Source organism: Hypanus sabinus, chromosome 14 (genome assembly GCF_030144855.1).
Source record: "Hypanus sabinus isolate sHypSab1 chromosome 14, sHypSab1.hap1, whole genome shotgun sequence".
Classification (NCBI taxonomy): domain Eukaryota; kingdom Metazoa; phylum Chordata; class Chondrichthyes; order Myliobatiformes; family Dasyatidae; genus Hypanus; species Hypanus sabinus.
The window spans coordinates 51,974,592-51,988,159 of record NC_082719.1 but is presented as its reverse complement, the minus strand read 5'-3'; the positions used below and the strand labels follow the sequence as shown (position 1 = coordinate 51,988,159).

Genomic DNA, 13,568 nt, shown 5'->3' with positions numbered 1-13,568 from the left:
ATAGGAGAGTGGATCATGATAGAAAGGAAAAGAGGAGGGGCACTGGGGGAGGTGATAGGCAGGTGAGAAGAGGCAAGAGGGCAGAGGGAAGTGAAAAGGGAAGGGGGAGGGGAAAAAAAAAATCACTGGGTTGTTCATCCCATCACCTAGACATGAGGTGTTGCTCTTCAACCCGAGAGTGACCTTGGTCTGGCAGAAGAGCAGGCCATAGATGGACATGTTGGAATGGGAATGGAGATAGGAATTAGTATGGTTGGCCACCAGGAAATTCTGCTTTTTGCGGATGGAGTGGAGTGCTCGACAAAGTGGTCTTATAACCTACGTCGGATCTCAATGTAAAGGAGGCCACATTGGGAACACTGGATACATAGACAACCACCAAAGGTTTGCAGGTAAAATGTTGCCTCACCCGGAAGGACTGTTTGGAGCCCTGAACAGAGGTGAGGAAGGTGGTGAATAGGCAGGTGGAGCACTTCTACACCTGCAGGGATATACCGAGAGAGAGAGAGAGAGAGAGAGAGAGAGAGAGAGAGAGAGAGAGAGAGAGAGAGAGTTTAGTGGGGAGTGACAAATGGTCAATGGAATCACAGAGGGAGAGTGATGTGGGAGGAGATAGGGCCAGTCAGGGTGGAAGCACGAGGCAAATCTGACGAATTCCAGATCACACTAAATCTTTACGTAGAAAGAATCATTATTTCCCTTCTGGTCTTTTGGCCAATTATTTTAAAATTTATGACCTCTGCTTTGTCAACCAGTGATGTGGAAACCCATTTCTCCCTGTTAGCAAAACCCTTCATCTTTTTTTGTGAGTATCTCTGTTTGCTGTAAAAAGATCAATTGCTGTGCTTATTATTCCACCCCTTGGTATCAACTGGTAAACATTCTTCTTGAAGTCTGGTCGTTTAGCTGAAACCTAACCAGAGTCAGAGCATGAATTCATTACTTTTCTGTTCATTGCTTGTGTCTATAATGTCAAATACCCCGTGCACATTCGTAGCTCCTTTATCAACTTGCTCTCGCAATTTAGTTTTGAATGCTGACTTGAGGCTTGACAAATAATTAAGATACAGTACAAGGGATACATTTTAAAAATTGCAACAATTAATATAATCAAGAATCAAAAAGTGATAGTTGTTTCCCCAAAGTGAGAAAATATGGATTATCAGATATTTACTTTTATCAATTAAACCACTTTTTTGGGAAGCATCCAGAAGTCTATCAAACAGTTAATTCTTCAACTTTGGTACTTCAGTGCCCTGGTTAAGAAGAAGAAACATCAAGCATTAATTTATTCAGGGTGGACTCCTTGGTTTGCCAATATTTCCCATCCTTTTGTGGGTCAATTTGTCTGCCATTAGCAAATACCAAAAAGTTTTAATGCCTGTGATCAAAGAGCATTACACATCAGTGGATGGGATGCTTTAGATTACTACCGTTTCCAACCTGAATTAAGTACTCAAGTACTTTGTGATATTTGGATGGATTAAAAGTAGCTTTGTACCTGTAGCACACAGCTTTGCTCATCTTAAAATGCTTTAAATTTGGATGTAGAATTATGACATGGTTAACAGTCTGCAGGGATGTGATTAAAGAGGGATCGCTTCTTTCATACATGCTTGCACTGTACAGGCTGGAATTGGGGAAGTACTGATTGCATACACATTTGCATTTTTTTCTATTTCAGCCATAATCATTACTGTGTATAACCATGCCACATCAGTGCCTAAATCACCAAGAGACATTCCTGCTGTAACAAGAATCCATAAAGGAAGTTCTCCTAGGGCAAACTCTATGGTAAGCACAATCATGAAACCAAAGTACAAAGGGTCTAGGTGCTGGTCTACTAGCAGTAATCGATTGCAGGTTTGCTCATCGAAAGAACACATCCTCCAGCTCCAATGTTCTTGACAAGGCAAACCAAACACATGCTAATGGACACTTTCTTTATCCTATTATTCCATCAATGGCTTTTGGGACTTCAGGATGGCAGCCAGAATTCTTGATATTATGGCAGTAGCAGAATGTTTCATGAATGTTGGTCCCACTTGCTATCCTTCTGCCATTTTTTTATTCAAATGATAAAGTCACAGAACACTATAGCACAGAGACAGGCCCTTCAGCCCATCTAGTCCATACCAAATTAGTTATGTATCTGCCCAGTTCCATTGATCTGCACCCAGACCATAGCCTTCCCTACCCCTTCTATCCAAATCTCTTAAATGTTGAAATCAAACCCATTTCCACCACTTGCACTGACAGATCATTATTCCGCACTCACCACCTTGAGTGAAATTGTTCCCCCTCACGATCCCTTTAAATATTTTGCCCTTCACCCTCAAGTCATGACCTCTAGTTTTAGTTTCATTCAACCTCAGTAAAAAGGCCTGCTTGCATTGACACCACCTACATCCCCAAATTTTGTACATCTCTGTCAAATCTCCCCTCAACTTTTGACATTCTAGGGAATAAAGTCCTAACCTATTCACTCTTTCCCTGCAACTCAGACCCACAGGTCCAGTCAACATCCTTGTAACTTTTCTCTACACTCTTTCAATCTTATTTGCATCATTCTTGTAGGTAGGCGACTAAAACTGCACATAATACTACAAATTAGGAGTACTCACTAACGTCTTAAACAGACTTAACATAACATCCCAGCTCCTGTACTCAATACATTTGATTTACAAAAGCCAATGTGCCAAAAGCTTTCTTTACAACCCTATCCACCCATGACTCCATTTTCAAGGTATTACATATTTATAGTCCCAGATTCATCTATTTTAATCACATGCCTCAATGCCCAACCTCTCACCACATTAGACCGGCCCTGGTTGGTTCTCTCAAAGTGCAACACTTCACATTTGTCTGCATTAAATTCACCTGTCATTTGTCAGCCCAGTTTTGCAGCTGGTCTAGATCTCCCTGCAAGCATTGGTAGTCTTACCTGCTGTCCAGTACAACCCCAGTCTTGGTGTCATCTGCAAATTTGCTGATCCCGTTTATTATATCATTCAGTCAGTTGATGTAGATGTCAAGCAACAATGGACCAAGCACAGATCCCTGCAGAACGCTACTAGACACAGGCCTCCAGTCAGCGAGGTACCCATCTACCACCACTTTGGCTTCTTTCATTAAGCTAATGTCTAATCCAATTTACTACCACATCCTGACTGCCAAAGGCTTTGCTAAAGTCCATGTAGATAACATCCACTTCCTTACCTTCAACCTTCCCAGCAACTTGCTCAAAAAAATTTCAAGATTAACTAGGCACTCCTTGCCATACACAAAGCCATATTGACCATCATTAATCAGTCCTTGTCTATCTAAATATTTATGAATATATCTGGTTCCTTAGAATACCTCAATTTTCCCCACCACTGACGTCTGGCTCACCAACCTATAATTTCATGGCTTATTCTTAGAGCCCTTAAACAATGGAACAACTTTAGCTATCCTCTGGCACCTCACCCATGGCCAAGGATGTTTTAAATATCTCTACTAGGGCCCCTGAAATTTCTCCACTAGCCTCCCATAGTGTCCAAGGGAACAGCTCGTCAAGCCCTAGGGATTTATCCACCCTAACTTGCTTCAAGGCATCAAACACCTCCTCCTCTAATCAATATGGAGTCTATGACCTCACTGCTGCATTTCCTCATGTCTATAGTCTGTGTTTGTCCCTGTCTCTATGCAAATACAGATACAAAAAATCCATTTGAGATCTCCATCTCTTTTGGCTCCACACATAAATTACCACTCTGAACTTCCAGAGGCCCAGTTTTGTCCCTTGCTATCCTTTTCCTCCAAGAATTCTCCTTTACCTTGTCTGCTAGAGCAACATCATCTTCTTTTAGCCCTCCTCATTCCTTTAAGTGTTCTTTTGCATTATTAATACTCCTCAGGTACCTCATTTGTTCCTACCTACCTGCCTATACCCACTATGCACCTCCTCGTTTTCTCAACCAGGGCCTTAATATCTCTCAAAAACTATCATTCCCTTAACCTACATCCATGCCATTTATTCTGTCAGGAACATACAAACTCTGTGCTCTCAAAATTTCACTGGCCAAGTACACCTTTGCCAGAAAACAGTCTGTCCCAATCTACACTTGCCAGATCTTTTCTGATACCATCAAAATTCACATTTCTCTAATTTAGAATTTCAATCCAACTTCACCTTTTTCATAATTGTCTTGAGACTAATGGCATTATGATCAGTAGATGCAGAGTTCCCCTGCACAAACTTTTGTCAGCTGCCCTGTCTCATTCCCTAATGGGAGATGCAGCATTGCACTCTTTGTACTGGTTAAGGAAATTTTCCTGAACACATTTGACAAACTCTTTCCCATATAGCCCTTTTCCAGTTTTGGAGTCCCAGGCAATATGTGGAAAGTTAAAAATCACTTTCTTTCACAACCTTGTGTTTCGTGCAATAATTTGATCTCTCTACAAATTTTCTCCTTTACATCCTGCAGATCGTTTGCTGGTCAATAATATAATCCCATTAATGTGGTCATACCCATCTTATTCCTCATTTCTACCCATAAAACCTCACTAGACAAGCCTCTCCAGGCTGTCCTGTCTGAGCACTGCCATGACTGGTAATGACTCTCCTCTCCCTTTAATCCCCCTCGCTCTATTACAGCTAAAACAATGGAATTCCAGAACAGAGCCGCCAGTCCTGCCCCTCCTGCAACCAAGTCTCACTAATGGCTACATGCACTGATCTGTGCCCCAAGCCCATCAGCCTTTCTTGCTATACTCCTTCATTGAAATATATGCAGCTCAAAATATTAGCCCCACCATACCCAACTTTGATTACTGATCTTGTATGTAGACTTAACAATGTGTCTCCATAACTACTCATGTATTTAAAAAATAGTAATATTTGACCAAGATTGTAAGTTGTTTACATTACGAACTCTAAAGCACTTGAATAGCATGATACCATGTCACAAGTGCACACCTCAATGAAGTAAAAGTGAAGTACACATGTATATCCCCCGGCTCCCATGTTTTTACTTCAGTTAGTTTTAGTGTTACAAAAGACAGCAGTGGTGACGAGCAAGTTTTAAAATGAACCTGAGGCAACTACCTACCTGTTGAAGCACAGCATCTTCTTTCTTCACAAAGGGGAAAGAGAGACATTTGAGTTAATAAAAAGCACAACGTTTTTCCCCTTTGAGTTGAGAAAAAAAAAGACAGAAAACAGTTGAAATTCATGGGTTCATAAACAGCAAGTACTGGATGATAATAATAATTTAAAAAATTTGAAAAAAGCAGAGAGATAGAAGACAGCTTCATAGAAGTTTAACTGCTACACACAAACCAGATGAAATGAGCTTTGCTGATATTGTGAATGTAACGCGGGAACTTTTAGAACAGAAACCATTGTTGATTTAAAAAAAAAACACAACACTAAAAGTTTCATAAGTGGGCTCAAAAAGGAAGGGGAGCCCATTTCAGTGTATGTGGCAGAGACTGTCTGAGCTTTGCATCATTTAACCATCACTGAAATGACAATGAGAGATTGTTCAGTTTGTTGAATCTTAAAAGAGATCATTAAAACAAATGGCTCCTATCTGAAGCACAACTCTCATTTAAAAGAACAGCTGAAATTGCTGTATCAATGGAAACAGCAGTCAGATGCAATTGAGTTACAGTCAGGAGTGAAAGTGAATGTAAACAAAACTGCAATGGCTAGACAGAAACCTGCCAGGCTGAGGAAGTTGTGTTACTGTTGTGGCAAGGATTACATTCCTGTGGGAATGGCATTTCTAACAGTGAAATACAGCAACCAATAAGCCATATTGGGCTTGTATGTGGTACAAAAACAGAGGGCCAGCATTGTGGGGATGTGTCCAGCTGAGACAACTACAACTTGATTGGCGATCCATCTATATTTGCATATCACATCTCCTGCAATAGAGTCAATGGAGAGTAAATTTAAAGAAAATGGTACTGGATGATGCCACAGCAGTGTTCAAAGATGGCACTAGAAAACTCAAACATGTCAAGGGTAAAATAGTATTAAGTGAAAATGCTTCACCCAAGTTTTACAAAACCCATCCAATTCTTTATACCATCCATGATAAAGTAGCAGTGACATAGACTGTATGGAGTCTAAAGGAATTCCTTCCAATGTTGAGCCGATCCCAGTGGCCCCCAGCAGCCAAAAAGAATGAGTCTGTCAGGATCTGTGCTGGTTTCAAGGTCACCATCAACCGGTACTGAAAGTAGACCGACACCCTCTGCCTAGGATAGTGGACACCTTTGCAAAATTTTCTGGAGGAAAATACTTCAGCAAATTGGAATTTGCTGAGGCCTAATGACAGATGGAGATGCAAGAAGAGTACAAAGTGTTTCTCACAAACACTCAAAGGGCTTTATCACTATGGACCGGGTTCTGCAAGGCTGCCCAGGCACACGGTGATAGCTGGATGACATCATTGTTACTGGTGAAGATGACAAAATCATCTCCAAAATCTCAAGATAGTGTTCAAAAGATTAGAAGATTATATGGTCAGAACATGACACAACTGTGAATTCTTTGAACCATGCATTACTTATTGTGGTCACACCACTGATGCAGAAGAATTATACAATTGAACTGAGAAAATTCAAACAGTGGTGTATCTCCCCCCGCCCCCCCCCAAGGCCAAAGGATGTGTCACATTTGTGTTCCTTTTAAGGGTGTGCCAAATTACTGCAACAGGTTCCTGCCAAACCTGGCTAGTGTACTCCACCTTGAACTCATTACTACAGATTGGGAAGAAATAGCAATAGACAAAGCAGTGCGAGATGGCTTTCCAAAAAGGTAAATTAAATGGTGACATCAGACACAGTATTGACACATTAATGACCCACAGCCTCATGAAGTTTGTGATGCCTCGGCTTGTGGTATAGGTGTGGCTATGTCGCGTGTTAAATGATGAAAGTGAATGCCCCATAGTCTTTGCATCACATTCCCTTACTGCTGCAGAGAAAAATTATGCACAAATTGAGAGAGAGTCCTTGAGTATGGCTTGGGATGTAAAATATTTCAACCAGTACTTGTATGGAGAGACTATCCTCATTACTGATCAAACACTAGGGCCCATTTTCATTCCATGGAAGGGCCTTCCACTAACAGCAGCAGCACAAATGCAGAGATGGGCTTTATTTCTTGGAGCTCACAATTACAAGATAAAATTCAGAGGATGACTAATCATGGAAATACTGATAGAATGTCCCATTTACCCTTAGAAAAGGAAATAACTAAAAATCCTAAAGTGGACACTGAGGTATTCTCCCTAATGCAAATCGAAAGTCTCCCTATTATGTCAGTGATGATCCAAAGGGAAGCCAGAGAAGACCCCACACTTGTCTCAGGTCAACATGGTCACACAAAACAGCCAGCTCCCCCATTTTTACCAGTACCACAATGAACTAGCCCCTGGCGGAGGTTGCCTTGTGGGGAAATGGAGAATTGTTGTACCATTCAGGCTGAGACCTAGTGGTGGAAGAGCTACAGGCACGATCAAAATGAAAGCATTGGCACAAAGCTTTGCCTTGTGACCTGGGGTACATCAGCAGATCGAGCAGCCTGTCATACACTGTTCGTAATGCTAACACATCCCAAAGATGCCAAAAGTAATGAATGGTCAGCATTGACCTATTGACCTGGGGGAGGATTCATGTGGATTTTTCCAGACCGTTCATGGGCACTAATTCCTTGGTAGTAGTGGATGCAGCTACAAAGTGGCCAGAAGAGTTCCCAACAGCCTCCACTACAGCTTCACACCTCGAGAAGTCTCTTCAAGGACTGGTGTTCCAGAACATTCCAGTCAGTGACAATGGTCTACAGTTTGCTGCAGAACAGTTTCAGTCATTCCTGAAAATGAATGGAATAAGACATTACGTCTGCACCAGCTACGAGTGGCTTGGTGGAAAGAATGCACTGTGAGAATGTCAGCAGAGAACACCATACTGAATCAGAAACAAGAGAGAATCTGCAGATGCTGAAAAATCAACACAACACACAGACACAAAGTGCTGGAGGAACTCGGCATCTATGGAAAATAGTAGAGTCGACGTTTCAGGCTGAGCTGCTTGGAGAGAAGACCACAATGAGGAATAGATTAAAAACTTGGGGGAGGGGAGAGAGAAACACAAAGTGATACGCGAGAACAGAAGCGAGACTGATGAATAAAAGAGGTGGAAAGTTGATTGGTGAAAGAGATACAGGGCTGAAGGGGGGTGGGGAGTGACAGGAGAGGACAGAAGGCCATGGAAGAAAGTGGGGGGGGGGGGGGAGGAGCACCAGAAAGAGGCAATGAGAGAGGGAAAGGGGATGGGGAATGCCCTGCATCTACAAGACTTCGGGTCACAATGCAAATATGCCAGGTCATACAGGCAGACCAAATGCTCATCTCCTAAAGGGATGTTACAGGCTTTTGATTGCAGTGATCATTTATCAGAAAAGTAGGATTAAAAGGTAGTTAGTAGTTGCTTGCTACCAGCAAGTCATCACTGTGTTCCACCAACGCCATCTTAAACCAGAAGACGTGCCGTAATGTACCCATTAACACAAGTGCATGCCTGACTGAAGTAAAATGAAGTACACATGTTTATCCCCAGGCTCCCATGTTTTTCCTTTGACTAGTTCTGGAGTTACAAAACACAAGACACTCCACTATCAGCTCTGGTACTCTGGTTCCAATCCTCCTGCAACTCTAGTTTAAACCCCACTCCCAGGCAGCACCAACAAACCTGGTTGGACTTGTTTTGTATTTCAAGGGCCCTATCACTGGCATCCTTAGTCCTACACCAGCCTTTACCTTTCCCCATCCTCCCCAACATTTAGGCCAGTGACTGCACATTTTGGCTAGCACCTGTGCTCATGTAACCTGCAAAGGAGTATTCATACAATTACATTAATTATCTTTCTGCAAAGTTTGAATCACCTCGACGGTTACATCAGATTTTCAAGAATCATTCCAGATTGCCACATTAAAAATGTCTGGTGTTTGGCACTTACTGGGACTAATGCTTCGCTTGATGGGGGAGGGGCTTCGGCTCTGGGATGACTGCAAAACAAAGCACAAGAAATGTTGGTTCCTGCCCTTGTAAAATAATTGCACTCCTACCTCACGCGCTGGGAACTGGTTTAGAAATGCTGGGTCCTTCAGCAGCTTCTGACACCGAGACAGGATGGTTTACACAATATAAACAGGTCTTAACAGAGCTCATTTCAAATTATTGATTGGTCAGCCAGATCATGTTAATCCAATCTTATTATTGATGTTACATCCATTTTGATATGGATGAGCCCAATGGAGGTTTGCAGACATGGTACATTGTTAAGACTACCATTGCAGCATACTGTGCTGTAATGTTCTATGGATACCACAATTCCCAACATAACTGTCCATTTCCCTCCACTGATGCTGCCTGACTCAACCAGTTTCTCTCTCTCCTTTGATTCCCCTGTTGAATCATGTGGTTCCTGTTCTCTTGGTAACAATCCTGCACTGCAATTTTAGCAGTGGTTGGCAGCCTTGGTTCAGAGTTTTGGAAAAATGATTTGTATTTATATATTTTTCAAAAAAATCTTAATTGGCAAGTTAGGGTTTCTCCCTCATTCAGAGGAAACTGCAAACTATTAACAGAAATTTAATACATAACTATTGCACATAGAGGGAAGAACAATTAAAAAGAGGTTGCAGTTCCATTTCCTTCAAAGCAGATGAACATTGTTTTTAAAGAGGTCTCGGAGCAGACTGCATGCACGCAATATCGCCAGATAATAGAAAACTCACAAAATTGCTTCATTTTCAATGTTCTGTAAATAATTGAGATGAAAATTTTTAACTAAGCAATGTTTGTATTTGTTGTAGTTTCAGCTGGAAACTGAGCCAACATAGAATAGTTCAAGGGAGAGAATGCCAGACAAAGCAACAAAAGGCTTGCTTGAAATATCACAGGCTCACGATTCTGGTTTTGCATTGAAGTAGTCCCCAGTTCTTGCACTACAGAGCAGAGCAGAGCAGAGCAGAACACCCTGACCGGTCTAATTGTGAGTGACTGGCCATCTGTACTTGCTCCCTGCACAGATTACAGATTCAGTCAAAAATAATGGAGTAACTATCCATTTGCTCCAGCAAAAACTGGGATAAGGAAACAAGGTTTAAGAAACACATACAACTATATTTATTAAGACTTTGGTTAAAGCCTGTGCATTTGAAGTGTACTTGGAGTCACATTGTAAAAATAACTTACCAGGCCACGGGCTGGACTGGTGGAACGAGAATGAACTGGACTAGAGCTCCTGCTTCGGCTTTTACTGGGAGCCCACTGAATAAGTAAAAATACAGAATGATTATCAATGGGGGGGGGGGGAAGACACTTGCCATACATTTGAATTAATTCTATCATGCTACAACATCCTACTACAATTCAGTAAAGCTTCTAAACAAATTAGATCAATGCCATTGAAATGTTAGCATGAAAGAGAAGGCAAGACTGAAGGAGTGAACTTCCCTTCAAAGTATTCTTCCAATATATAGAAAGTAATAATAGTCAGGATTTTCTTTTAAATAAGTGAGGTCTCTCTTGCCATCATTACGCTTTGAATCCAGGATCTGCTCTACTCAGATAGTAGTGACCGTAACTTTAGAACAACCTGAATAGCTGATAGCATTTCAAAGCCCCAGTAACTCATGCTAAAGATTAGGAATGCAGTGAACTCGCCACAGTTGGCTGAGTTATAGCAAAAGACAAAATGTTTATTAAAAAGTCAATTTTATTTTTAATTAAGTGTACAGCACATGAAGTCCACATCTGCTCTTCAGGATCAGATTATGGGTAAGAAGCAAACAAACATCAGGTTTAATTTATTTAGAAAGAAAGCAATGATAATTGAATCCAGTTACTTGCTACCAAGATAATGGAAAAATGTGGAGTTAATAAGAAACAAGATGGCAGCACATTTGCCTTTTACAAAATATCAGTCTGGATGTTGTTGTCTACAACCTTACCCATTTGAGTACATTGATCACCAATGAATCATCAGTTTGGGTCATTCCAACCAGATTTAGCAGCTGATGGCTGGAAACTCTCAGGTAATAAACCCTGAAAGTCATCTTGCACTATAAGCTTTACATAAAAAGAAGCTGCAAATATCTACTTAAGCAGAGTCTGCAACAACAATTTACAGCCCTTTCTTGTCCTTCACCAAGTAAATGATCTACTTACCAGAGCTCCCCTCTTTGTGAATGCTTCTCCCTTAGCAACAACAGTGTCATTTTCTACCAGAGCTGGCCAGATGTGATAAACCACCAGGGGTGCAGTGAAATCAGAGTCATAGCTGCGGCGATACCTGGGAGGGGCAAGAAAAACTGTTCTTACCTGGGAGGGGCAAGAAAAACTGTTCTTACCTGGGAGGGGCAAGAAAAACTGTTCTTACCTGGGAGGGGCAAGAAATGTATCGCATGCGGGAAAGCAAGCACAGATAACAGTCACGCGAGGGGTGATGACAGGAAGGACCACACCCAGCAGGAATATAAACCAACAACATCCACAATGTGACTCAGGAGAAGAGACTTCACATAATTATTTTCATATTGAGATCAGTATATTTTGTTGCAGAAGCAGGACCAATCATCCAGAGGGTGAACCCACAGAAAGTATCTGGCCTGGATGGGGTCCCTGGCTGTGTTGCTAGATCCTGTGCAGATCAGCTGGTAGGGACATTTCTGATATTTTTAACCCTCGCTGCTTCAGTCAGTGGCTCCCACCTGCATTAAGACCAACTTCACAGTACCAAAGGAACACAAGATAATATACCTTCCACCTAATGGCTGAGAGTCACCATCACGAAGTGCTTTGTGGGGATGATCAAGGCACTCATTAACTCCTGCCTCCCAGACAACCACGACCCACTCCAATCTGTCCTCTGGCAAAACAGAACTATGCTGGAGCAAAATCTGCAGATGCTGGAAATTCAAACAACAACACACACAAAATGCTGGTAGAACACAGCAGGCCAGGCAGCATCTATAAGGAGAAACACTGTCGACGTTTTGGGCCGAGACCCTTCGTCAGGATTATGCTGGACCTCATTTCCCTAGCCCTACTCTCATTTCTAGAGCACGTGAACAGTAAAGACACCTACATTAGAGTATTCCTTATTGATTACAGCTCTGCCTTAAATACTATACCTCCTGGAAAACAACTCCACACACATGGGAGTGAAGACCCCCTTTTGCAACTTGATCTTTGACTTCCTAAACAACCAACTACAAAGAGCAAGGCTAGCCAGTAACACCTCCACAGTAATTATTCTCAATGCTGATACCCCTCAAGGTTGTGACCTCAAGACTGGCCAAGAAAGCTTACCAGTGCCTCTGCAGCTAAAGATGTCTGGCATGTCCCCCTTGACCCTCACCATGTTTTCCAATTGATGCACAATAGAAAGCACCTTGTGCAGATACATTGTGGCTAGGTGTGGAAACTACTCTGATGAGACTACATAGAGCTGGATATGCCTCAGCACATCACAGAAACCAGCCTGACCTCCATGGACTCGACACTTCTCACTGCCTCAGTAAAGCAGCCAACATAATTAAAGATCCCCACCCACCCCAGACATTTTCTCTTCTCTTTCCTCCCATCACACAGAATATTCCAAAGCCTGAAAGCACATGTCACCAGGCTCAGGGATAACTTGCATCTGGCTGTTACACAACTATTGGACTGTTATAAACCTTATGATATGATTGACCCTTCACTTCAGTCTACCTTATTATGACCTTGTACCTTTGTCTACCACACTTCATTCTGCACCTCATTGGTGTTTTACCTTGAGCTACTTCAATGAAATATTGCAGGATTTGCAGCACCTGGTGACACTGATCTGTCTCAGATGGCAATGTCATAACTTCTTTCAAGACAGATGTCAGGCCCTGAGGGTGCCAACCAACTGGTGGGAAAGTTCAAGGACATTGTCACCCTCTCACTGCTGCAGTCGGAGGTTCCCAACTGCTTCAAAAGAGCGGCAGTCCCCAAGAACAGGGTGAGCTTCTGCAATGACCATGGCCCAGATACATTTACACTTGCAGTGACGAAGTGCTTTAAGAGGTTGGTCAGGTCCAGAATCAACTCCTGCTCAAGAACCTGGTCCCACTGCAATGTGCCCATCACCTCAAAAGGTCCACAGCAGATACAATCTCACTGGTTCTCTACTCAACCTTGGACCACCTAGGTAATAGCAGCACCTACATCAGGCTTTGCTTATTGATTACAGCTCAGCATTCAACACAACCATACCCATAGTACTAATCAACAAGTTCCAAAACCTGGGCCTCTCCATCTCCCTCTGCAAATGGATCCTCGACTTCCTCATTGGGACACCAGTCAGTGCAGATCAGAAATAATATTCCCTCCTCACTGAAAATCAAAACTGGCACAGCTCAAGGATGTGTGCTTAGCCCACTGCACTTCTCTCTACACTCATGAATCTGGCTAGTCACAACACAAACACCATCTATAAATTTGCCAATGACATAGCTATTGTTGGCAGAAGGTGACAA

The 13,568-nt window shown here is 42.2% G+C and overlaps 1 protein-coding gene across 14 annotated transcripts in view; it reads right to left on the bottom strand.

Annotated features, from left to right (window-relative positions):
- spata18 (spermatogenesis associated 18) overlaps positions 1 to 13,568 on the bottom strand; it is a 103,349-nt gene that overhangs the window by 45,459 nt on the left and 44,322 nt on the right. For 8 of the 14 annotated variants that reach the window (XR_009515659.1, XR_009515658.1, XM_059989186.1 and 5 more), the window contains 3 exons: positions 11,233 to 11,356; positions 10,258 to 10,332; positions 9,017 to 9,065 (listed from right to left, as the gene is read on the bottom strand). Coding sequence is in view for 9 of the 14 variants with exons in the window: in XM_059989186.1 (XP_059845169.1) it covers positions 9,017 to 9,065; positions 10,258 to 10,332; positions 11,233 to 11,356 (248 nt within the window). In the remaining 5 variants the exon portion in view is untranslated. Of the gene's footprint in view, positions 1 to 18; positions 1,257 to 5,096; positions 5,121 to 9,016; positions 9,066 to 10,257; positions 10,333 to 11,232; positions 11,357 to 13,568 lie in introns of those variants that run through there. The other 6 variants (XR_009515660.1, XM_059989184.1, XR_009515661.1 and 3 more) reach the window with 6 other exon arrangements.